The 26761-nt window shown below is 42.4% G+C and overlaps 1 protein-coding gene across 1 annotated transcript in view; it reads right to left on the minus strand.

Annotated features, from left to right (window-relative positions):
* The window catches only part of MALRD1 (MAM and LDL receptor class A domain containing 1), a 435870-nt gene that overhangs the window by 127493 nt on the left and 281616 nt on the right, over positions 1-26761 (minus strand). Inside the window, 1 exon segment of the mRNA XM_075061940.1 lies at positions 7105-7204. Coding sequence (XP_074918041.1) covers positions 7105-7204 — 100 coding nt within the window.

Genomic DNA, 26761 nt, shown 5'->3' on the forward strand with positions numbered 1-26761 from the left:
GTATGATTTAAATTGACACTGCCGGTAGGGGATTGTAGGGGAACTACTGCACTAGTGGGTGTAAATAACTTTATTAAGAAGCAAAACAGGGAAAATTCATAGTGGGGTATGGGTTTGTTACGGTAGACAATTGGGAAGGGTTGTTTTTAGTAATATGTATGGGGGTTTATAGTGGGTACAATACAGTGGGGGGACAATACAGTGGTAACCAATTAACATTGAATTAAATGTAACAGTAGCTAAATTTCATGTGAAAGGATGTGACAGCGGCATATGCCAACTAACAGTTATGGGTAAAATGTGTCACAGTAGTGTAATGTAAATAGAGGTTGTTTAGAGAAAAAGGATACAATGGGTTTTATGCTAGACTTCAGTATACAATTGGTTTTTGGGGCAGCGGGAGACAGACTTAACCATTTACAGACAACTAGCAAATCTTATCATGATCTAACTTACAAGACTACATTAGAAGTAACAGAAACAATGCAACAATTGTTTTAACCTAACTTACAGAGCACAATAAACACTTTCTAAACTATTAAACAGCTATGCAATGAATTAACTTATCTAGACCAAGACTGATTCTAATAGGTGGACCTTAGCAGCAGAGGGGTGGGGGGCGGGCAGCTGGCAGCCAGGATAGGTCCGGAAGGCACAGCCCAGCGCACAGGCTATATTTTTTAGCACAAAGAGAGGCTGCGGAGCAAGAACGATTAGATACGACCAAATTAGCTTGGGTCTGTCTGTGGAATAAGCCAGCGCTAGGACAGGGGAGCCAGCAGAGGAGAGCTCTACCATCCCAGGAAGCAGCAAACATAGAGAGAGGAACAGCATAACATTGAGGATGGGAGAGGACTTTTCGTTTTCGTATCAGGAGATCTCAGGCACACATTCATTGTTCATGGGAAGGAGTTTAAAGGGGTATGCTCAAAAATGAGGAGCAGAGAGAGGCCCCAAACCTAGCTGATCAGACCAGGTGGCAAAGCAAGGCACTTCTCTCCAAGTTTCTGAGCAGAAAATGTTTGGTTTTAAAGGCAAACTTAGGCAGTTTCCACCATACTTTTGGATTGTCTTCTTGATACAGGGGAGGAAAGGAGGCAGGGAACCTGAGGTGAGCCTAGCTGCCTGGGCTATTGTTCTGAGCACAGGTATGACTTCATGCTTACTTAGTTGGCCACTTCAGGCTTGATTGTCGGGCAGGCCCCCCGAGCCGGTTGACAAAGGAGTAACAAGAAAGCAGAAGCCCGCCTCCTGGCAGGGCAATGGCTCCAGTCGTCTGGAAGCCATCCCTCATGATAGGCTGTTGAACTTTCACGTTAGCCACTGACAATGGCCGGGAGGGGCGGCCACCCAGGACAAACAGAAAGGAGAAGGGAAAGAGGAATGCTAGCAGGGGGACAGCTGTAACAGACAAAACTTACCGGTCTGTAATTGCCAGGATCACCTCTAGAACCCTTTTTAAATATTGTCGTTACATTAGCTATCTTCCAGTCATTGAGTACAGAAGTTGATTTAAAGGACAGGTTGCAAACCATAGTTAATAGTTCCGCAATTTCACATTTGAGTTCTTTCAGAACTCTTGGGTGAATGCCATCTGGTCCTGGTGACTTGTTACTGTTAAGTTTATCAATTAATTCCAAAACCATCTCTGTGACACTTCAATCTGTAACAATGCCTCAGATTTGTCACCTACAAAGGATGGCTCAGGTTTGGAAATCTCCCTAACATCCTCAGCTGTGAAGAGTGAAGCAAAGAATCCATTTAGTTTCTCTGCAATGACTTTATAGTCTTTAAGCGCTCCTTTTGTAACACTCCTCTTTTTTCTCTTTTGAAAACAATAAATCAGTCACAGACAGCTGTGTGTTCACACATGCTCAATAGGGACTTGTTAAATCAGATAAAGAGGTATAAGTTTGGGCCACACCATGCGTGGTGGGAGATACGTTGTAGTTTCCTGATCCCTGCAATACACCATCAGTAGTGGCTGCCATAATTTGGGTGGGAACTCTACTGGAGCACCTAGGAGGATGAGGCAGCGAGGGATAGCTGCAGCACTCTAAGCCTCAGAGAGGGTAGGTGGATGGGCACTTTTGGGACTGAGCCTATTGCACTAACATTTGTCCTGTAGGTCAGGCCATTTTTCAGTACCAATAAAAATGAAGCACATCAGCCACTGAATCACCAGTGCCATATCCTTCAGCCACAGGATTTTTCTGAGAAGCATCTCATCTGAAAATTTTTCTTTCTGTAGATATACAGTCATGTGCCAGTGCTGTTCAGAATGAGTGTGGCATCACCAGCAGCATGCAGAATGATATGAGTCAGGGTGTACACAGAGGGCTGGCAATGACTCAGTTGCATGTTCCCCCTGTCTCTATGAAATCCCCTCTACACAAAAAGCTCATGCTGGGGATTCCCATTTTGGGTAACAAGAGATCAGCTGCTTTATGTTGCATGTGTCTTTGGAAAGGATGCCTACATTCCACTCAATTTACTCTTGAAAAATGGCCCTCTAAATGTTATAATTTAACATATGCACCACAAGTGGGATGTGACAAACAAGAAACAGGGGATCTTCAGGGGGAAATGCACACTGTTGTATAGAAAGTGATGAAGTGCAGTCAGGGAGAGAGATAGTAAATGCTTCAAATGGTACCATGGAGATATGGACTTGGGAACACAGAAGGGGAAACTATCTTACAGTATGGCCAAACATACGATTTGATAGTCAATAATACATTTTTCACTAAGAAGGAAGAACATCTGATTCCCTATAAAAGTGGTAACATGAGGGTGCAGATAGATTACTTCCTAATAAATCAAGCTGAGCTGAAGAACATCAAAAATTGTAAGGATAGCCCAACAGAAAGCATTGCAACTCAACACAGAATGCTGGTTCTTGACTGTGGATACATATCATCCACAAGAACAAAAGAGTCCACAGCAGTTCAGAAAACCAAGTGGTGGAAGCTTAACTAAGTTAACAAGTAGTTAAACTGAAACTGTTGGAGACAATCATTTTAGAAGGGTTAAAAGAAAATATGAATCAAGGGTGAAATCATATTGAAAGCAAAATTCAAGAATGTGCAAAAAGCCTGCTTGGTGAAGTAAAAGCAAGAGTCTTTTTCCCCAATGAGATTTTGTGGCAGAATGAGAAAGTTCGACAGCTGTGAAAAAAACGAAAAAAATATTTTTAACTTTGGCAGGTGATGCTTTAACATCAGGATTTTCAGGAGTAAAAAGACAAAAACCTAGTGAAGAAAGAAGCACTAAATCCAAAACCATGGAAGGCTTATATGCCCATCTTGAAATGAAGAAGGGAAAGAAAGAAATATATAGCCTGGCAAAGATGCTCAATAAGAGAACTAAAGTCATTGGTGAGATAAATGTAATTAACGAGGAAAGTGCAGGGCCTATTAGCAGCAGCTAGCTACCCACTCTATGAGAATAAATGGATTGAAGTTCAAAACTATGGATTTTTTATCTTTGAATACAGAGTTTCTTTTGACGCTGCACACCAAGCAAATCATCCCTCATGCCAACAGAATTCTACAAGATTCATATAAACAAACAGAGAAACTGAAAACAAAATTAAGTTCTATCTGTGGTCAAAGTGAGTTAAGTACCAAAAACACATTTCTCAAAGTCAAAACCCATGATAAATAAGCTCAACTATTTTCCTCATGGGGACATAGGATTCACAAAATGAAGGAAAAATGGCCCCAAAGTGATATGGGCTGCTCCAGTGCATTTTGTGTGTGCTCTTAAAAAAATGACAGAGCTCTGAAGTATTTCAGAGATATGAAAGATTCCTGCCTAGTGCAAAAGGAACCCTATTGTACTCTCTTAATCCCTGCTTCACCTAAAGCTGGTGTCTTTCTTTCTTTCATTCTTTCTTTCTTAAGGATTGGTTGTCAAATGCAGTTTTATTGCTAACCTAATGACAAAAAGCCAAGTAATGCAATTCTTTAAAGCTTTCAGTAAAAATGAATTTATGTTTTAAAATATGCCTTTTAGATTCTTCTTACATAATGAGACTTGGGCAGCTATGGTGTTTGTATAATATGAATTGTACAATAATTCTTTCTGTCCTGCAGAGTATATAGATGCCTTCTATCGTACCTGACTGTGGCATTCCTGTATAAGTAGTTGTAATCTTTCCCTGACAGGAACAAAGTGGGGTAAAGCAAACTTGAGTCTCCCAAGAAGAGTTCTCCTTCAGCTACTTTATTTCTTGGCTTTATCAGGCTGCTCTTATACACTGTCTCTCATGTTCCCTTGTTCCTATGGGCCTGATTATTGAAATACACTAAGGGCAAGATGCTAAGAGATGCAGCAGTGAAACTGCAGCTAAGGATTTAAGTCACTTTATTTACCTTCAATATTCTGAGCTGCTCCAGGGGCCCAAGCATCCCCTAGTATAACTTGGACAACAAAGTTAAGACAACCTGTTCCCAGCTGCCTGTGTGCATCATTGCTATACAGAATCTCTGCAGCGCTATGTATTGCAGCCTTGCACCAACACTCTTGTCTCACCCAGCACTTTGCACATCTTCTGTGAAAGGGCATTTCAGGGGTCCTTAGAAGACATTTTCCTCAGTTTCTGCACTGGGGAAATTTTTCCCTGACTGGATCCAAAGCTTCTAGAGTCGCTTTGTAAAAACATGAAGGACTAGACCTGTGGCCATAGGGGTTCTAGGCTGCTGATCCTTAGTCTAGGTTTCTGCGGGAGGACTCTGTGGAGCTAGGCTCTGCAGAAAGTACCAGCCAGCAGGGTATGAGTGGTGGACCTCACATGCCATGGATTGGCTGATGCTAGCATTTAAACCAGGAAGCCATCACTGCTTCCACTCCAGACCTTGCTTGCTATAGACCCTGGACTCTGGCTTCTGACCCTAGTCCGTCTTTAACTTTGTTATTTTCTCATTGTCTATAACCTGGTGCCTGACCCTGATATCCTGACCCAGCTTGATCCTAACTGTGCTATCTGCCTGTCCCCTGGTGCCTGAGCCTGACTTCCTGGCATCCTAACCCAGCTCACTCCTAACCCCGCTACTCATCTCCTGAACACAATTTAGCAGCTGACTGATACACACAAGCCACCCATGGCCTGGCCCTGCCACCCTTTATGCAACTCTGGTCCAAGGCTGGCACACTAGAACAGCGGGGAGAATAAATTTATCATCATTCAGTGACTGATATTAAGTCAATGATACTAAAATGTTTCTAGATTTGTTAAAATTAACTTTTTTCTCCTGTAATGATCAAAATTTAAAGATTCCCAGTGATTGCATTCTAGTGTTTTCTAAATTCACCCATCATTTTGTGTCTGAGAACTGTATAGGGGCTGATAAAATTATTTCTCTCCAAAGGCCTAATCGAAAGCCTACTGATATCAAAGGAGCAAAGAGTCCTGTGACACGTTATAGACTAACAGATGTATTGGAGCATGAGCTTTTGTGGGTGAATACCCACTTCGTCGGATGCAACCAAAAGGAATCTTTCCATTAACTTTGTGGGGCTTTGGATGGGCTGACAACATGATCTTATTCATTTGAATCTCATGTTTCAGAATAGCCTAATACAGGAGAAATGATAGAAAAAGAGCAAAGCATCATAAAAATACAAAGCAAAGCAATACCAAAGGGTGAAGAAAAGAAAAAAAAAGAAAGGGAATAATTGATCAAAAACCATAAAAAAGTAACTTGCTTTGCATTATGAAATACTAATACTAATATGTATCTGGAGAAGCCAAACGAACTCCAGCTTTTATTTCTCTCTCAAGTCCACAGAAGAGTACCATTTCAGTACCAGTTTCTGCGGTGGTTGTTCATATTATTTGTTATAAACTTTTGCTCTCTTTTTGAGTTCCTGAACAGGGCGAACTAGCTTCTGAACTAACTATAAAGTGTTGCATGGTGCAGAATTGAAAATTCAAGTGATAAAGTTTAAGGACAGAATGGACTACTGGATCACTTTAGGGTTACACTATGTCCATACTTCCCCGGACAGATCCGGAATTTTAGTTGTTAAATCGCCACCTGGGAGGAATTTTTAAATATCTAAAAATGTCTGGGAAAATATCAATATATAGTAACCCTACCGTGAAAGTGATGCGGGACTGAGTGGGGGGAGTGGAGGTCACCGGGGTGAGTTGGGCAGGGGCAACAGGGGGTGCCGGTGGGGGCTGGGTTCGCTCCTGGCCTGGAGTTGCAGTGATGAGCAAGAAGTCGCAGCCTGACCCTTATCAGCAGGTGTCAGGCGGGGTTGGGCTCCGGGCCCTGCACTCCAGTCCATGGGCAGCAGGGGGCAGTGGCTGTAGGCACCTCCTTCTCCTGCGCCGCATGGTAGGGCTGGGAAAAAGCAGCAGCAGCAGTGTGGCCTCTCCTGCCCTATGGTGAGCTACACTCTTCACCTGCCCCTGCTGCTGCGGAGGCTGCCACCGCCCTGGACTCGGGCCACCCGGCTCCCCCTGCTGCTCTCGGCAGGCAGGTGTGGGGCTCCAGCTGGGCCCATCCCCTTGCGTCTCCTCCGCGGCGGTGCCCCCTGCTCCGCGTCCTCCCAGGCAGCTGTACTGGCAGCGGCTGGGGAGCCCAAGAGGAGGAGCAGCCCCCAGGCAAGTGGAGAAGACTCCGAGGTGAAGAGGCTGCTGGCCCTGGCACGGCTCGAGCACTGGAGACTGACAGATGCCTGCCCCTGCCCCATCCCAGCACCACCTGCTCCCCAGCCCAGTGAGTGTTACCTGTCCCACCAGCCTCAGCGCCCTGCCCCATACTGTCAGCCACCCCAATCTAACTGTGACACCAGCAACCCTTGGTAAAGGGTTCCCTGATCTTCACAAACAGCTGTCACCACAGGCCTGACAAAATCACTGTACCCCCACATGTGTCTTCAGGGCACTTACCAACAAAGAGTAACGTGGAAGGGATCTACACAAGGCTGGTAACTTTTCAAGAGTGAGAATCTTTGTGAGATGTGTGCATGGGTAATATTGAAGGAATAATGTATTTACCTTAAAAGTCTGCTTTATAGACTTGGAGTAGAAATTAGTCACCAGGGTATAATGGCCTCTTGGGGCAAGAGGGATTTGTCACCTTGCCTAACCTGGCTGGTGATACAGTGCGAGGCTCAGTTGTTTAGCTTTGCACAATAGTAAGACTCTGAATGGGACACCATCAGAGGCAATGGCAAACAACTGAAACATCTTAAAGGTAAAAAAGAAACATTACAATAGGACTGGGTTTCGCCCTGCGTGCAAATAGAAACAAGTCTGTTTTCAGTATAATACAGAGGAGGGAGTAGCATTCTGTATCCTTTCACTGAGGAAACCCTTGTGAAACAGGACTGCTTTCATGAATGCTTGGATCCTGGTGTTTGGGAAACCAGCCAACTCTGCAAAGACTGAACTTTGTGGGTAGAGGAGGAACCTACTTTGAGATAAGAAAGGTAACTCTTGATAAGTGTAGGTCCAGGTTCACATTTTATTATTTTGTTTTATATTGTAATCATTTGTTTCCATCACTCTTGTTTCTAGTTAAATCCTCATTCTTAAATAAACTGTCCTTTGTTCAAGTGCCGAGCCAGGGGGTGGGGAAGGCCAGAGGCAGGCAGCGGGGGCTGAAGATGCGAGTGCTGAGGGAGCCACTGGCGAGTGGGCAGGTGGGAGTGAGGAGGGAAGAAGTGGCGAGCCAGCAGCAGGCGGAGGTTCTCGAGGTGGGCATGGGGGTTTCTGGCAGGTGAGTGAGGAGGTGAGTGGCAGGTGGGAGGAGGTGAGCGGTGGATGAGGGACTGAGGAGGGATGCAGCAAGCCAGCAGCAGGCCAGGGGATGAGGAGGGGTGTGGTGGCAGGGTGCAGCGGGGAGGGGGTGGGACCTGGGGCAGAGTGGGGGCAGACTGTGGGAGGAGCGTAGGTGGACTGTGGACGAGGCTGACACCCCCCATGGAGTGTCCTCTTTTTTGAATGTTCAAATATGGTAACCCTAACTTAGTCTCACCTCTGGAATTAAGTGACATATACCCAGATGAACCTAGCAAGTGACCTGCCCCACATGATGCAAAGGAAGCTGCAAAGCTCCCAAGGACCCTGCCAGTCTGACTTGGGAGGAAATTCCTTACTAATCCTGCATACGTAAAGCGATGGCCTATTTTAAAAAAAATCCAAAGTTGGGCTAAGCAGCCAAACACTGGATTAGCCACAATCTCTTGGATCTGTAAATCTGGTCTGGAATTCTCACAAGAACAGATTTTCCTCCCAACACTTTCAGAGCTTCCTTCTTCTGAAGGGGTGAAAGCAAAGCTCTTCTGAGGTTACTTCAATACTTTCACCTCTCATCTATGCCACAAGGTGGAAGTGAGGAGGAACAAAAACGATAAAAAATATTAAAAAGTGAACCAAAGTTTTCTAAACCACCTGTGCATTTTAGATCAAATCTGGTTAGAGCTTTGGGCAAGTGGTCTGGTCAGCACTAACTATAAATTAAACTAGTTTCCCTTCTCTGTTAGGTCGCAGTTCCCATGTTTGTTTTGTTTTGTTTTTTTAATTGGGTATGCTTATAGCACCTCTACATGAGGGAGCTGAGAATGCCAGTCCTAATCTCCTTAAAGAAAAAACCTTGTGAAATATGGTTCCAAAGAGGCAGCTCATAAAAGTCACTGGAACTGTACAGATCATTTCTTCTTCCTGCATTTTCACAAGACTCATTTAACAGATCATGAAAGTCCAAATGAATCAGCTAATCATTCAGCTGATGAATAACATGGATCATTCCTCTCACTTTCCTGGAAATTTCCATTACATTTGAATTTAGAATTATTGTTATTATTTGTGTTCTTTAATGGTGACGTGATAAATAATTAGTGCCAAAATCAAATCATCTGGTTTAGTGAGGCATTTTTCCAGGCTGATATTCTCAGCTCTTCCATCCTGTTGGAGTAGAACTTGATATTTTTTAACAAATTATCACAGTCAGTGATTCTTCCACTACCTTATGTATAAAATCAAGACTTATGGCACTTCTGAGATCTTGCATGTTTGATTTTAGCCCACTATTCTGTGATGGAAAACTATCAGCACTGAGCCTGTCTCTTTCATTTCAGATCAACAATGCACAATACGCTCTTTAGGGAGACTGGAAGTGGTCCAGGACTGCAACTTCTTTCCAGCTATTTTTAGGCGAAGTTGCAAGATGGCCATAATGAAGAGAGCAAAAGTTAGAAAAAAACCCAACCATCCATGGACATTATTTTGTACCATAAATAACCTCCATTTTCCATTATTATAGGCCTGCAAATAACAAACACAATATATGTACAATAATAAAAGCGAACATTTTAAAAAATAGGTATCAACCATTGTAAATTCACTCTGGCTCATTTAGGACAATTGGGGGTTTTTCAGCAAGAATTATAATACATAAATCTGCAAATTAGGTTCCAGACTTGATCTTTTTCTATCAAACTTTTCCTCTTTAAAAAGAACAACTGTTTTTGGCTCTGACAAAAGAGTCCAGTACCATTTCTCACAGTTCCCCGAGTCCTGATATACATTAGGGGTGCAAGTCCATCAAGGTGCTGCTTGCCCTCAACTTCCATGGATGTCAGTGGTACTTGGGCACTCAGTCCTTTCAGGATTGGACTCCAGCTAATCAGCATTTAAGAAATAAAGCTATTTGTATGCTCTGCTCAGATAAGTGTTTTTAGTTAACAATACTCAAGTTAAAAAACAAAGGAAATCGAGTGAAAAGTTTGTGCTTTGTTAGGTTATGGTTTTCATAAAGGTTCTGAATTCAAGGAACAAGCAATGCTCATCTATCACCAGGCAAAGTACACTATGACACGTATAATATGCATTGCACCCTTTAGCTGAGAGTTGTTGCAGGAAACAAATGAAAGGGTGCTCATGAACAGTAAGTCTTTTCCAGATCTGGAAACAGAACTTGTGAGCCCTGGCTATTAACTTCTGCTATAGCCACTACACTCAACATTTCCTCCCTACAAAAGCAATGTTAATGTGTTCATACTCTGGACAGCAACAGCCTTAACTGAGACACGCCCCCCCAGTGGTAAATTATTCCTGTTAGAAAGAGAAATGAGCAAGTCACCTGGAATAGCCCTCAGCAGCTCCTGTAAACCGAGAACATGTGGCTGAGCCTCTCCTGGGCATTTGGGATGACCAGATCCATGCTAAAAACTTTCTACCCCATGCAGCCTGTGCTCTGGGTGAGTTTTCTGATGCACAGGACATTGCCAAAAAAATGTCCTAACCACTTCAAAACACTCTGATTATCTCAGTCTTACAATGCATCAGCAAGCTGTACAGAGGGAGCTGCCAGCTTGATAGTTAATTATTCTTTATTTTATTTAAGGCTCTTGTGAGCTGTTTTAGTGATTTATTCCTCTATGTTAGTTACAGCAGCTTGAATATCTTTTATATTACACTGCAATCCTGCAGATCTCATTGTTTACTGGAGAATACAAATGTGACCACCACTGCTCTCACCTTAGCAATTCTAGCTAGGCTATAGATGCCACAACTGCATCCACAGTGCCAAGAGCAGTGTCAGAAGGAGAAAAATCTGGCCTGTTTGCACGATACTTTGTGCTCATGGGTTTCTTTTAACAGCCATCCTCCTCAGTCATACACATCAAATAATAAAACCACATGCTTTGTGCTACAAAAACAGCTTAGACACAACATGCTTTCTGTAGTCCTGAGCGCCCCAGGCTAGGAACAGATGGGAAATGTTGTTTTGGTGAATACAGCAAAATGCAATTTATTTGCCTGTTCTACAAAGGTAAAGGAGCCAATAACAAACAAGAACAAGTAAGGGAAGGGCAGGCTCCTTCATGACAACATACTGAGACAAATGCCAGCACTCCAGATGTGCTAGGAAAATTAAAAAGCTTGGCCCAAACTGTAGCATAGAAGTGAACAAAATCATATTAATGGCCTGCTCCAAAGAGCCTGATCCAAAGGACATGAAAGCCAATGGAAAGAATCCCTTTGATTTTGATGAGTGTTAGTTCAGGCCCTAATTGCACAGACCAGTCACGAAAATGGTGCCAAATTATATAGAAATATCCCCCAGGAAGGCACCCGTGCAGAATGCAACAACCCAAGCAGCTCCATTCAGTGCAGCACATGCATATCTGTCAAGAAGGAGAAATAATCACCGAACAGGAAGTGTGGCTGGGGAAGCCAACCAATCCCATATCCTGTCTCCTAAAAGGTACATGGAAACGGCATAAAATTCACACAGCCCCAGGCAGTGCCTCTCTTAATTTCCTAACCTGTGCCTCTCTCTAAAACCCCTGTGAAGAGGAAAGTCCCATAGTGGGAAACAGCCTGGGCTCCATTATTTATTCAGCACATTCTTGCCATCCAGGCACCAATAAGATTGAATATTTGTTATGTGGCCCTGGAGTATGGAGTTCCTCACAAAAGACAAACACCTCTCTACACACCTGTGCTGTGGTGGCACAGGGCCATCATAATACGGCAACTACAGGAATCATCTTACAGCAATCAATAAGGCTGTATCCCTCTAAAAAAACTATGGTTTCTTAAGCACCAGACAATTGCTTGTAATAATTATTATGACAATATAGGTAAGCCAAGACATTCATGATTTCAACCAGAGACACCTCCCTGGTAATTGCAGCTCTTCTAGTCAGCTAGGCAACCAGGGTTTAATCCATTTGGCAAAGAAATGCATCTTTCTAAAAATTACTGAATTTGTGTTTAATCATATTTTAGCATGGAGGGAACTCCTAAAGAATTGGAAATCTACCAAGATAATGCTGCAAATCTCATTTATAACATTTGGGGCCTAAAACTGCTTTGATACTGTGAAAACATAGGTGGCAGGAGATAGGAAGGGAGAAGTGACATGGAGCAGAAAATGCATCTATCTACCTGTTTTTGCACCATCATGCAGAATTCCAATGGGTGGGGGAGATTGTGGGAACTATGGGATAGCTACACGATAGCTACCCACAGTACAACGCTCCGGAAATCGACGCTAGCCTTGGTACACCACCGAATTAATGTGCTTAGTGTGGCCGCGTGCACTCGACTTTATACAATCTGTTTTACAAAACCAGTTTATGTAAAATCGGAATAATCCTGTAGTGTAGACATACCCTTCCTGAGAAGATGTTGTTTCCTTTGTAGCTGAAGGGTCACATGTGGAAAAGGGGAATGGGCCCTGGAGTAGAGGGAGGAATCAGGGAACAGCTGCTCTTAACAGCATTTTCCCAATCTTTATGCATTCCTAACATCTGCATAAAAAACAGAGTAGTTAATTCAGAGTAGTCTTATCTCCTCTTCTGTACACTTTCACTTCCAATGAAGGAGTTAGAGCACTATTGGAACCAAGATCAACAGACTTCCATTATGGGTTAGCTGAGTGGATCATAGAGAGATCACATAACTAGGTGAGGAGTCACAGGACTGTAGCCAGAGTTTCTTGTAAATCTTAATCTCCCTCCCCCCCACCCAGGAGAATTCCCAGTTCATACTATGCTGCCTCTGTTACCGCAATGCAGGACTGAGCAGAAGGAAGACCAAAAGCAAAACTTTCATAGCCCCTAGGGTTTTGGATTATTTTTTTCTCCCTATAAGAGGAACACAAAGACCAAAGTGTAGAATCTGAGAGTGTAACCTATGGAACTCTAGGCTATCCAGAAAGTAAATACAAAGAAATTCAAAAAAATCACTGGGGAATGAGGTTTTCCTTCAATTGGCTTAAATATATGGTGTTTGTAAAGCTAAAAGAAAAAGAGACTATTAAAGAAATTGGACGTGTACACCTGAAGTTTAATGAAAACCCCATTGTGCCCAACAGATAAATGAGTAATTCATCATTTTGTAAAGATTTCCCCACAATGTTCCCGAAGACATCTGCCATGCAAGTGATAGCTCTGTAAAGGAAGATTATCTTGTGCTTCTAATTTTCCTGACCAGATCTTTTTTTGTTTCAGTTTTGTTTATAAAGCAACTTTGCGCCTCTCTCATAATCACTTGGCCTCCTTTGGAGTTCAACAGCATAGCCCAGACAATTACAAGAAAAGCATCCCATGAGTCATCCATGCTCATAAACACTAACATTCTGAAAATTACACAGGATTATGGTGTTGCAGAAGTCGTAATGCATGTGAAAATAATCCTAACTCATATGTAATTGCTTTCTCAGCAGAGCCCATTGTTGAAGTAGTGCTCTTAAAAGAAATATTTGGTATAACATCATAATAAACCAAAGTTACTTTCTGAATTGCCTCACTGCAATTGTCTTTTAATGCAAGGGTGGTTATAAAACAATATTAACATTCAGATTCAGACAATAAGTCAGAGAGACTAAACCTAAAGTAAACCTTGAACATTTAAATACTTTGGAATTTTAAAATCCAATTAAGAGCACCCTACTGAGGCAAACATTTTCTTCCTTATAAAGACAGTTCTATATAGAATATTTTCAATAATAAATACAGTGTTATTTTCAAAATATCTTACAATATATGGAATTAAAGAGAACCATGAATATTTTTATATAATACCAATACTAATACATATATATATTACAGCACTCTCAAAATGCAGCGCTCATTAGCTCATAAAGTTAGTAGAAGCAAATTTTACAGCATAACCTCAATACATATATTGTTTATCTTTAACTTCATATAATGCAAGGTAATTGTAAGTCCTAATACATTTTGCATCTACTAATTTCACTAGCAAATGTGCACTATTATTTTAAAACAGTATATTCACATGAAAATATACCTGTCCCAGATGTATGACATGAATTTACATTTTTTTTTGTAATTTCCTTGTCATTTTTGTTAGCTGAATCCCTCTTAAATTTTGCAGTGAACTCAAATTTGTAAATTATCCTGGACACTGTAGGAAGACTGACAAGACACCAGGACTTTGGTTTTACTAGTCCACAGCTTTATTAATATAATACATCTGGGCACAATCCAGCAATAACTTCTCTGGTGAAGGTCAACCTTCCTTTGGTTATTTGTTCAACCTAGGGGAGGGCTGCATTCAGCCTCTCCCCATCTTTAACCTGTTCCCAGAACCATTGCTGGGACCTCACTGCACTCCTCTCATAGAAAGGTTGAGGGAAAGGGCAAAAGGGGTGGTGTCCTCACTGTACCAGACATTAGGAGCTGTAACCCCATTCCACACCTTCTTCAAGAAAACAAATTTCAATTTCAGTTTATCAGGGAACTGGACCCCATATTAAACAGTTACCTGCATTGGTACCTGTCAAGTCAGAACAGCAGGAATACAATATGACCTATCCACTGGATGCCACACTGCTCAGAGGGAGCCACCCTGCCTAGCAGTGAGGGGAAAATTCCTTTCCATCCCCCAAAAAATTACTAGAATGATGCCCACAGCGAAGTTCATGGACACAGCACTACTCTGATCCCAAGGGGGGGAGAGAAGGGAAGCTTTTGTTCCCAGGCATAGAAAGGAACCCAGTTAGGTGAACTGGATCATAAGCCCTCCTCCTTTGTGAACAGGGGCTGCTAACAGGGAGTTTCACAAGGGAGTTCTCCAGGTGAAGTAGGAGCAAATACAGCATCTGTGGGGTAAGTGACTGTCTGCAGTGTGTGTTTGTGTTTGGGGGTTACTTGCTGTGTGCTGAACTTGTGTTTGTCAGTCTGTTTGTTTGTTTTGGTTGTTTGAAGGACCGTGTGCTGTAGCTGGCAGTTGGAGGCTGAGCTACAAAGGAAGGTTTGAAAGCTAGAAGCCTCTGGTAATTGGCTGAGCCTTAACCAGTGGGTGGGACATTCACTCAGGCCAAGGCTTTATAAAGCAGCGCACAAGCGACCAGGGGCTGCTAACAGGGAGTTTCGCAAGGGAGTTTGGGAAGGGAGCAGGAAGGGAGCGGGGGTCCCTTGTCGGTCCTATCCATGACCGTTAGTCCCTTGAAAACCTATAAACCAAACTACATCCAAAACCTTTCTCTTTAAAGCAGAGCAGACAGGGAGCTGCAGACAGGGGAGTTTGAGAGGGAGTTCGACAGAGGGAGGCGTATGATGGTTAGGAAGACCCGCAACACATGTGCCAGCACTGCTTCTGTCTCCTCCACCTGCGCCTGTAGCCAGACTGAGCACCAGAGCATGGATGCTTCTACCCAGATTCTGGTGTGGTTTTGCAAAGACTGTAACTTGCAATTTCCACTTACTGATATCCAGGCTGCAGGGGTATCCAATGTGAAAGATGCCTGCTGGTGGAATCTCTCAGGCAGCAGGTGGGAGAGCTACAGGAGGAGGTGGCTAGGTTGAAGAGCATCCGTATCCACGAGCAATTCCTGGACAATGTCCATGTGGAGACAGCTGAGGTAGCTGTCCCAGTTCACAGGACTGCTGACACACCACTGGTGGAGGAGGAGATGGCTCAGGGTGGACACTGGCAGCTGGTTACTTCTGGCAGCGGGCAGTGCTCCATCCCTGCTGCGAACCCTCCCACCGTGGTAATAGGTAACCGTTATGCTCTTCTTGATACAGGAGAGAAGGAATCACCCCCTACAGTAAAGGAAGAGACACCTTGTACCCCTAAGGCTGGGAGGTCTGCTGCCACCACTGAAAATAGGAAACGTAGGGTAGTGGTGGTCAGAGATTCTCTGCTGAGGGGACGGAGGCGCCCATCTGTTGCCCTGACATTTCATCTTGGGAGGTATGCTGCCTGCCGGGGGCCCGTATCCTAAATGTTACAAGAGGCATTGTTGAGGATTATCCAGCCTTCTGACTACTACCTCATGCTACTCATCCATGTGGGCACAAATGATACTGCGAGGTGTGACACTGAATGGATCAAGAGTGACTACAGGGCTCTGGGAGTATGGGTGAAGGAGTTTGGAGCACAGGTGGTATTCTTTTCGATTCTTCCTGTCAAAGGTAGGGGCCCGGGCAGAGACAGATGCATCATGGAGGTGAATGCCTGGCTGCAAAGATGGTGTCGCCAGGAGGGCTTTGGCTTCCTCGACCACGGGATGCTATTTGAGGAAGGACTGGTAGGCAGAGATGGTGTTCACCTTTTGAGGAGGGGAAAGACCCTATCTGCACACAGACTGGCTAACCTAGTGAGGAGGGCTTTAAACTAGTTTGAACGGGACAGGTGAGCAAAGCTCACAGGTAAGTGGGGAACTGAAGACCTGGGAGATGGGTCAGAAAACAAGAGGAGCATGGGCTAATGCAGAGAAAGAAAGGAGATCAGGGCAAACTGGAGGCAAGATCAAACCAGTATCTTAGATGCCTATATACAAATGGAGAAGTATGAGTAAAAGCAGGAAGAACTGGAAGTGGCTCATAATAAATACAACTACTGAAATTGTTGGCATCACTGAAACTTGGTGGAATAAACAACGTGATGGAATGTTGGTGTGGATGGGTATAGTTTGCTCAGGAAGGATAGACAGGGGGAAAAGGGAGAGGTGTTGCCTTAAATATAAAATGTACACACATTGGACTTGAGGTGGAGATGGACATATGAGAGAACCAGAAGTGATGAGAGTCTCTGGGATTAGGCTAAAAGGGTAAAAAAACGGGTTGATTGTCATGATAGGACGATCATACTATCAGGCCACATAACCAGATGGAAGAGGTGGATGAGGCTTTTTTAAACCTACACAAAAATCATCCAAAGCCCAAGATTTGGTGTGATGGGGGGACTTCAACTTCCAGATTATATGTTGGGAAAATAACACCACAGGGCACAGACTATCCAATAAGTTCCTGGACTGCATTGCAGACAACTTTTTATTTCAGAAGACTGAAAAAGCTACTAAATGGGGGAAGCGTTCTAGACTTGATTTTAACAAATAGGGAGGAACTCATTGAGAATTTAGAAGTAGAAGGAAGTTGGTGAAAGTGATTATGAAATCATAGAGTTTGCAATTCTAAGGAAGGGTAGAAGGGAGTACAGCAAAATAGAGACCGTGGATTTCAGGAAGGCGGATTTTGGTAAGCTCAGAGAGCTGATAGGTAAGTCCCATGAGAATCAAGACTGAGGAAAAACAATGGAGGAGAGTTTGGAAGTTTTTCAAAAGGGACACTATTAAGGGCCCAAAGCAAGCTATCAATGGGAGGAAAGATAGAAATATAGGCAAAGATGACCTTGGCTTAACCACGAGATCTTGCATGACCTACAAAATAAAAAGGAGTCATATAAAAAATGGAAAACTAGGTCAGATTACAAAGGATGAATATAGACAATAACACAGGAATGCCGGGCGCAAGATTAGAAAGTAAAGGCACAAAATGAGCTCAAACTAGCTATGGAAATAAAGGGAACAAGAAGACTTTTTATCAATACATTAGAAACAAGAGGAAGACCAAGGACAGGTTAGGCCCACTGCTCAGTTGAGGAGGGAGAAACAGTACAGGAAATTTGAAATGGCAGAGATGCTAATGATTTCTTCTCGTTTCGTCTTCACTGAGAGTCTGAAGGAATGTCTAACAACAGTGAATGCTTATGGAAGGGGTAGGTTTAGAAGATCAAATAAGAAAAGAGCAAGTAAAATCACTTACAAAAGTTAGATGCCTGCAAGTCACCAGGGCCTGATGAAATGCATCCTGAATACTCAAGGAGTTAATAGAGGAGGTATCTGAGCTCTAGCATATCTTGAAAGTCAATGGGAGACGCAGAGATTACAGAAGACTGGAAAAAGGCAAATATAGTGCCCATCTATAAAAAGGGAAATAAAAACAACCCAGAAACTACAGACCATTAGTTTAACTTCTGTGCCAGGGAAGATAATGGAGCAAGTAATTAAAGAAATCATCTGCAAACACTTGGAAGGTGGTACCGTGATAGGAATAGCCAGCATGGATTTGTAAAGAACAAATCGTGTCAAACCAATCGATAGCTTCTTTGATGGATAACGAGTCTTGTGGATAAGGGAGAAGCGGTGGATGTGGTATAACCTAGACTTTAGTAAGGCATTGGATACGGTCTCGCATGATACCTAATTGATAAACTAGGCAAATACAATTTAGATGGGGCTACTATAAGGTGGGTGCATAACTGCTGGATAACCAATACTCAAGAGTAGTTATTAATGGCTCCCAAACCCAGCTGGAAAGGTATAACAAGTGGGTTCTGCAGGAGTCTGTTTGGGACCAGCTCTGTTCAATATCTTCATCAACGACTCAGATGTTGGCATAGAAAGTACGCTATTAAGTTTGCGGATGATACCAAACTGGGAGGGATGCAACTGCTTTAGAAGGACAGGGTCAAAATCAAATGATTCGGACAAATTGGAGAAATGGTTTGAGGTAAACCAGATGAAGTTCAGAAAGACAAATGCAAAGTGCACTAGAAGACAATCCAGTTTCACACATACAGAATGGGAAGATACTGTCAGGAAGGAGTCTGGCAGAAGAGATCTAGGGGTCATAGTGGACCACCAAGCTAAATATGAGTCCAACAGTGTGACAGCTGCGCAAAAAAAAGGCAAACGTGATTCTGGGATGCATTAACAGGTGTGTTGTGAGCAAGACACGAGATGTCATTCTTCCGCTCTACTCTGTGCTGGTTAGGCCTCAACTGAGTATTGTGTCCAGTTCTGGGCACCGCATTTCAAGAAAGATGTGGAGAATGGAGAGGTCCAGAGAAGAGCAACAAGAATGATTCAAGTCTTGAGAACATGACCAACGAAGGAAGGCTGAAAGAATTGGTTTATTTAGTTTGGAAAAGAGGAAGACTGAGAGGGACATGAAGCAGTTTTCAGGTATCTAAAAGGGGTGTCTACAGGAGGAGGGAGAAAACTTGTTCACCTAGCCTCTAATGATAGAACAAGAAGCAATGGCTTAAAAGTGCAGCAAGGAGATTTAGGTTGGACATCAGGAAAAAGTTCCTAACTGTCCAGGGTAGTGAAACATGGAATAATTGCCTAGGGAGGTTGTGGAATCTCTATCTCTTGGAGATATAGACTCAATAGACTCATAGGTCAGAAGGGACCAATATGATCATCTAGTCTGACCTCCTGCACAAAGCAGGCCACAGAACCCTACCCATCCACTTCTATAAAAACCCCTAACCTATGTCCAAGTTATTGAAGTCTTCAAATTGTGGTTTGAAGACCTCAAGCAGAGAATCCACCAGCAAGTGACCCATGCCCCAAGCCGCAGGGGAAGGCGAAAAACCTCCAAAGTATATTACTTTGCCACACTAGGTTTTTTTGCCAACATAACTAAATCAGTAACATATTCATAAAATAGATCCCATTTCATTCTTACCTGGCAAAATATCTAATATCAATTAGATTTTAAAGCTAAAATCTAACAAACTACATTTCCCAATTAGATAATGTTATAGCTAATATTAGAATGGAATCTACTAGGATAATCTTTTTTTAACTGAGTTCAAGAAGTGTTAGCTTACTATTTAATGCTAAATTCTTTTCAGGTCACCTTTTAATTCAAATTATATTTCTTATATAGGTGCATTTATTTATTCTTAACTAATCAACAATTTATTAACTCACCCAGAACCACTTTAGTATACAATCAATAGTTTTATCAATAAAATGCAACCAAGTTCTTGGCATGTACTGAACAAACCAATACAGTCCTGCAAGCAACTGTCAAAGACTAGGGTTGAGGCTCAGCGGTTATACCAAGGAGCAGAGCAAATAACCATGATTTCGTATAACATTTACTTATGATTTATCGATAATCAGTTCCTTAGTACTGGAAACACATTCCAGTATTTCTCCAAAGAAAAAAGTACCTTCAAGACAAGTGTAAGAGAGTGGTTCCTGCTATATGAATGGATTGGTCCAAAGGGACAAGCTTAGAATATCAAAAGCAATTGCTTAAATTTATGGTTCAATCTCTCTTAAGCCAATTTGCTTGGACTTACAAAAGAGGGCACAGATATATCATTAGTTCAAACCTAAAATATGGTTACTTGAGGTTTCATTAAAGAATGTAGGCTCAGCAATATTGTATGTTGAAGAAAAAAGGGAAAATACAATCTTTGAAATGAAATCTCACCACTTCTTATCCTGTTACCCCTGGAATAAGGAAGAGTCCTTTCCATCCAGCTGGTGCAGATTTTGGTCGCATTGGGGATTCTGTGGCTAGAAAAAAAACCTCTGGGGTCCCATGTGGAGCCCTCAGATTTATACCCTGATTTCAAGCTCCTTGAAGGAGGCTACGCTCCGATTTCTATTAGATTTGTGCCAACTGAGTGCTCCAATTTCAGCTCTCGGTTTCTCTGCTGTTTTGTTGATATCCAGTAGATGGTACCAGTGTGTAACAAATTTATTCAATGCTTCCTTTAGTCGGAGGGTTTAATTCATTTCATAGATTGAATTTTGTTATTTGCACCAACTATTAATATAAATCCTCCCTTTAAAGCAGTGGTTCTTAACCTGGGGTGCATGCATCCCCTGGGAGTGCGAGATGCCCTTTCTGGGAGTGCAAGACATGCCAGAATTTTTTAGAAGGTAAATCATCAAAAACACAAATTAAGCACGTAAGTACAACTACTTTGTTTCATCAAACCAATGTATTTATTAACACTATATGTTTTTAATGATAACTGCATTAAATTTACCTGCAAAATTAAAATAAATATATAATTATATTTCTTTCATTCTATAATTATGATATATCTAGGTTTAAAGAACTGACCTACTTCAATGATTTTTGAGAAGGGGTACGAGAACATATTTTTGATAACCAAAGGGGTGCAGGCTGCAGTAAAGGTTAAAAACTACTGCTTTAAAGCAATATCTCTTACATTCTAAAGTTATACCCTTGCTAGAGTCTTTTATCTTTTAACATTCCTTTTTTCATTCTAGTGCCATACAATTCCTATTGCTTCTGGAGTGCAACAATCATTAATCAAAGAAAACAAACAAAATTCCTTATGATCTTCTAAATCTTGTAGACACGCAGTACTTTGATTTGATTGATTTGATAAATCTTTGATTATATCTGACATTCTTCACATCTTTCAAGGCTTATCATAGGATGTGAGACATTATATTAGAAGAACAAGATAGAAATCTCTATATGTGAATAATCTATCTGATTCAGAAAGCAAACAAATATATTCTTTCCAAGTTGGTGTGAAATTATATATATATATGTACAGAGAGAGAGAGAGAGAAAGTTCCTGAGGTACCAGGAGGTTTGATCTTTGGCGCTTTCAGGTTTTTGGATCTTCAGTCAGGCTAACCCTAAATAATTTAAACCTACATATTTTTCTCCACTTCTTTAGTTCTTAATTAACAAATATGAGACAATGGGGTACTCTGCATTGGAAGGGGGCATTTACACTTGTCTGTTGCCTCATAGGGATTCTTCTTTTCTAAACCAAGAGAGATGGAAGTCTCATCCATAAGTAAATTATGGAAGTCCTTAGCTTGTAAAACTAACAGTAGCTGGAAAATTTCTTATAAACATCAGAGTTTTCCTTTCCTAGGAATTTTATATTATAGTTTTAGCTTGATTAATGCTACACAGACAATATGTTCCACCTCTTGATATGAGCCTATTGAGTCTCATTGTCTTTAGCTAAGGATTGGATTATGCATATCAATGATTACCACCAGGTAGTTAAAAGGGCAGAGAGACAGAGAACTTGAGTTGTCAGCAGCATATGTTCAAGCCATATTTTAATGTCTATCCACCTTAAAGCTATTTGTTATTCTCCTATTTAAAAAAAAAAAATTGGTCACCTAATCAAGCTAAACAAACATCATGTGATGTAGGTCATCAGTCGAATATGATCAATAATGAAGAATCACAGCAAACAGTTTGTAAACAAGCAAAATCTAAAAGGTATGGAGGCAAAAGTAAAGGTAGGCAGGGAAGCAAAAAGATGAATAATTTCTCTGTATATGGTGTGAGCGTTGGGAGCATGCTTATGTGAATAATACTGCATCATACAATGTTATGGCAACTGAGAACGATAGAGAAGTGAAGTGAAGCACTTTGGATATTACATAAGCAATGCATGTACACAAATATTTTATTCATCAGTTTTACAAATTACCTAATAATTTAAGCATGAAATTGCTGGTACCTGTATTAAAAGGAGGTTCTGACACACAACACACATTGAAAAAACTGACATGCGACTAAGTGATTGACTCCAACGGCATTGAACTGATGGCCCTATACATAGTGTCTCATCATTAGCAATCTCTTATGGGTCATGTAATGACTGTGCACAGACACACACTGCAAACTTAGCCTCTGACCCTTTGTAATGTCGCACTGATTTAGAACCTATGGCATGATTAAAGATAAAATAACGTACAAAGGCCTCTCATTGGTATTTAGCAATATAAGTGAGATGGATGTTGATTGAAATCAATTACGACTTACGTAACTAATTTGCTTACAATGAAACTCCTGTACTCATTCTATTTCTCTGCCTTCAAATGTTATAGATCCATTCAGCAGGTGTGTCAAGCCCTCTTTTTGGCATACAAGCAACATAATTAAGGGCGATGGGAATTCTTTAGTCAAGTGAATGTGGGTCTCTTGCTAACGGTTCCTTTGGAGCTACAGCCTGAAAGCAGAAGTGTGTATTAAAATGTTCTTTTTTGGGGGAACTAAGGTGAAGGATTGAAATCAGGAGTAAAGATTCTAGGATGACCCTGGGACTTCTAGTGGGTAAATGCAATATAGTGAACATTGATTGAAACAAAGTTTGTAAAATTGATTGTCAAATCTAATTTTATTTCATTCATGTATTATTTTTATTTATAAAATACATAGGCAACATTATGTGGTAAAGGTTTCAAAAACTCCAAAATGTCCATCCCTTTGATTCTATTCTCCTTGAACAATCTCTAAAAGAGGATTACAATTTATTAGGGTTAATTGGTTTAAAATTTGGAAATCACTCTCATCTATCCAGCACACAAATAAAATGGATGAACACCAAGAGCAGCATTTGGCTTTTAGTTTTACAGCATGGTAGACAAAACAGAACAGAAGCATTCTCTGGCATTTAAGTGCATTTAATCATTTTGTTGTCTCTGCACATACGTGCAGTCTGCCCTTGAAATCTCTTTGGTATGGGAAAACTTCCCCAACATTATTAGAAAGAAACCACTGATTAATTGTACAAAAAAGAAGTAGAGTAACGTCTATTGATTGGGGAATTAAACACAGCCTTAAAATGAAGCGGATATTAAAAATGCTAAATGATGATAGAATTCCTATCAATTTAAGCATTTAATTGAAATAAAGTAGAAATATCCAATACCTCTGGGCATTGCAGAATTGGGAGTCTTAATATGATAAAGATTTAAGCATGTGCTTAACCTTATGCATATGAAAGTCAATGGATCAATTATCAGTGTGTAAAGTTGAGCATGTATGTAAATTCATGCAGGATCAGGGCTTAAATGTACCCTATTTAACCATATCAGGGCCCAAATTCATCAGTCCTTACTCAGTCAAATTCCTATTGATTTCAAGGGCATTTTGACTAAGTATTCCATTTTTCTCTCTTCAGGTTCTGATGCCACACTCATTGCCATAGTATGTGTAAAAGGGGTGCTAAAAGGAGTGGGTGAAATTGATTAAAAACATTGTCATAAAAACTCGTGCAAAATTTGTTACCAAGCCATTTTGTATGATGTCACAGCCCCAAAGTGTTGATTCTTTGGGCAATCACAGAAGATGTAATACTTTCACACTGAGGTGTGTACCAGGGCCGCTGCAACCATTTAGGTGACCTAGGCAGTCGCCTAGAGCGCTAGGATTTGGGGAGTGCCATTTTCTTCAGCAGTGACCGGAAGCTGGATCTTTGGCCGCCCCAGTCGCTCCCGGTATTTAGGCGGAGGGAGCTGGGGCAGGGTAGCGTGGGGAGTGACGCCTGCAGCAAGTAAGGGGGGGGGGCGGCACTCAGGGGAACTCCCTGCCCCAGCTCACCCCTGTCCCGTCTCCTCCCCAAGCACACCATGGCTGCTTCACTTCTCCTGCCTCTCAGGCTTGTAGCGTCAATCAGCTTAGGCACCACAAGCCTGGGAGGCAGGAGAAGTGAAGCAGCGACGGCGTGCTTGGGGTGCTCATGCATGAAGCAGGGGTGAACTGGGACGGGGGGGTGCCTCGCGGTGGGGTGGGGAGCTGCCGCAAGGGGGGCGCCTCAGGGATGAGGGGGGGAGCTGCAGTGGAGGGTGGGGCGCGCCTCAGGGCAGAGGTGTGGGGGGGGCACAACGTGGAAGTTTCGCCTAGGGCGTGAAACATCCTAGCACTGGCCCTGGTGTGCACATATGCAAAAATACCCTTTTGCTCAAATTTTTTCACATGTATATTTTGTAAAAGTGGAGAAGATGTATCCTCTCATCTCAAAAAGCCATAGATACAGTCATACAGGGTCCCAGGAGACTAGATTTCCATTTCTGTCCATGACTTTACTTGATTAAATGATTTTCTGCACATATATTATAGTAGTATCTTGCACATAGCATGTAGAACTAGCTATTACTTGGCATACCACAGCTGCACACAGGGAACTAAAAGACAGTGAGACACACCCTCCTCTACACAGCTGCATTTAGGACTGTTTAACCAGAGCTTCAGGTCCCCTGAACAATGTAGCCCTTGCACTGTGGCTGCCACCCACTGGAAGTGAATGGGCAAAAAGGGGATGGAAGCAGGCAGATAGAGAGAGCTTCCTTGTCTCTGCTCCCTTTCCTCTCCCAACATATGCCAGTCAGTGAAGCTGGCTCAGTGTGAGGTAGGATGTAAGGTGCACCCTTTTTTGTGGTCTGTACCTGGCATCAGCAGTTCACAGCTCATTCTGACAGTATTCTGGATTCTGTTTCTGGAATTATTGTTTTGTTTATGGCATTCTCCAGCCATTCATTCTGTTTGGGCACCGGCATTTCTTTTTTACCTTCATACTGTGTGTTTTATAAAAACAAACATAACTGCAGAGTGAAATAAACAAATAATCTATGCTTGGCCTTTGACCTTCCTATTGCATCTAGTCATCCTGTGACCCTTATGTACCGAATGTACACATATATGAAATGCAACAAAGAGTCCTGTGGCACCTTATAGACTAACAGACGTTTTGGAGCATGAGCTTTCGTGGGTGAAAACCTACTTCGTCAGATGCCTGTAGTGGAAATTTCCAGGGGCAGGTACATATATGCAAGCAAGAAGCAAACTAGAGATAATGAGGTTAGTTCAATCAGGGAGGATGAGGCCCTCTTCTAGCAGCTGAGGTGTGAAAACCAAGGGAGGAGAAACTGGTTTTGTAGTTGGCAAGCCATTAACAGTCTTTGTTTAATCCTGAGCTGATGGTGTCAAATTTGCAGATGAATTGAAGCTCAGCAATTTCTCTTTGAAGTCTGGGTCTGAAGTTTTTTTGCTCTTTGAAGTCTCGGTCACTGAAGTTTTTTTGCTAGCAGGATGGACCCACACTTAAGGTCTGCTATAAGTGTGGCCTGGGGGACTGAAGCTCGTTCTCCTACAGGATTTTTGCATATTGCCATCCTGATAATCTGATTCGTTGATCCATTTTAATCCTTTTCCGTAGAGGACGTGCCATTTGGATCCGATGTACACATAGCAAGAGGAGCAATTGCTGGCATCAATTGATGGCGTATATACATTGGTGGACATTGCACGTGACATGAAACGGTGACATGATCTGGCTAGATCCTGGTTAGGTCCCTAGTTGATGCGTATCGTTAGGTACTGATAGATATAGTGGGACAGAGGTTGTCATCTGAGGTATGTCTTTGCAAAATGGAATGTTCCTGAGTTAAGAGATTTATTACTATGGTGGCAGGCTGTGCAAATTACTAGGTGCGATAGACGTGCTTCAGGTTGCAGGTTGTCTGTGGAGCAAGGAACCTGGACCCAGGCCACCCAAGGCCGTGCAAAGCATATGGGATCATATAGTCCAAGGCATGGGTCTGCAGGAATCCCTGATCGAATGCGTTGGCAGGGGCTTATACCTGAGGGACTGTTGTGAACATGGCCAGTGGAAAGTCCTGTTGATTTCTTGCTTGGGTTGTCTGGCAGTAGGCGGCTTCTGGGTACACATCTAGGCTCTGTTGCATCTGTCTTCCTGTATATTCCTTCATGCAGGTAATTCGTAGTTTGAGAAATGGTTGGTGGAGATTTTGTAGGTGCTTGGTCTCTGTCTGTGTTAGAGCAGCTGCGGTTGTACCTCAGTGCTTGCTGTACGACCAATGGATGCTGTGGTGTGCCCGGGAAGGAAGCTGGAGGCATGAAGGTAGGCACAGCGGCGTAGGTCGGTTTTTGGTATTATAGGGTGGTGTTAATGTAACCATCAACTTATTTGCACCTTGGTGTCTAGGAAGTGGACCTCCAGCGTTTTAGATTGGTTCCCGGATGAGGTTGGGTGGAAGCTGTTGAAATTGTGGGTGGAAATTTTTCCGGGCGTCTCTTCCCATGGGATCCTAGATGATGAAGTGTCATCAATTGTAGCGTAGGTAGAGAAGGGGCAGTGATTGAACAAGAAGCTATAGGTAAGCGTTGTGTTCCGGGTCAGCCCTAAAAATGTTCGGCAACGTTGTGGGGCCATCGCGGGTGGCCCATAAGTGGTGCACGGATCTGGAGGTATTATACTTGTCATCAAATTTGAAATAAGTTCGTGTGTGAGGATCAAGGCACAGGAGCTCAGCAACCAGTTGTGCTGTCGCAACATCAGAGATACTGTTCCTGACAGCGTTGTATTCCATCTGTGCTGGTGGGATGTGTTGTGTAGAGAGCCTCTACATCCACGGTGGCTAGG

The sequence above is a fragment of the Chelonoidis abingdonii genome, chromosome 2 (genome assembly GCF_003597395.2).
Source record: "Chelonoidis abingdonii isolate Lonesome George chromosome 2, CheloAbing_2.0, whole genome shotgun sequence".
NCBI classification, from domain to species: Eukaryota; Metazoa; Chordata; order Testudines; family Testudinidae; genus Chelonoidis; species Chelonoidis abingdonii.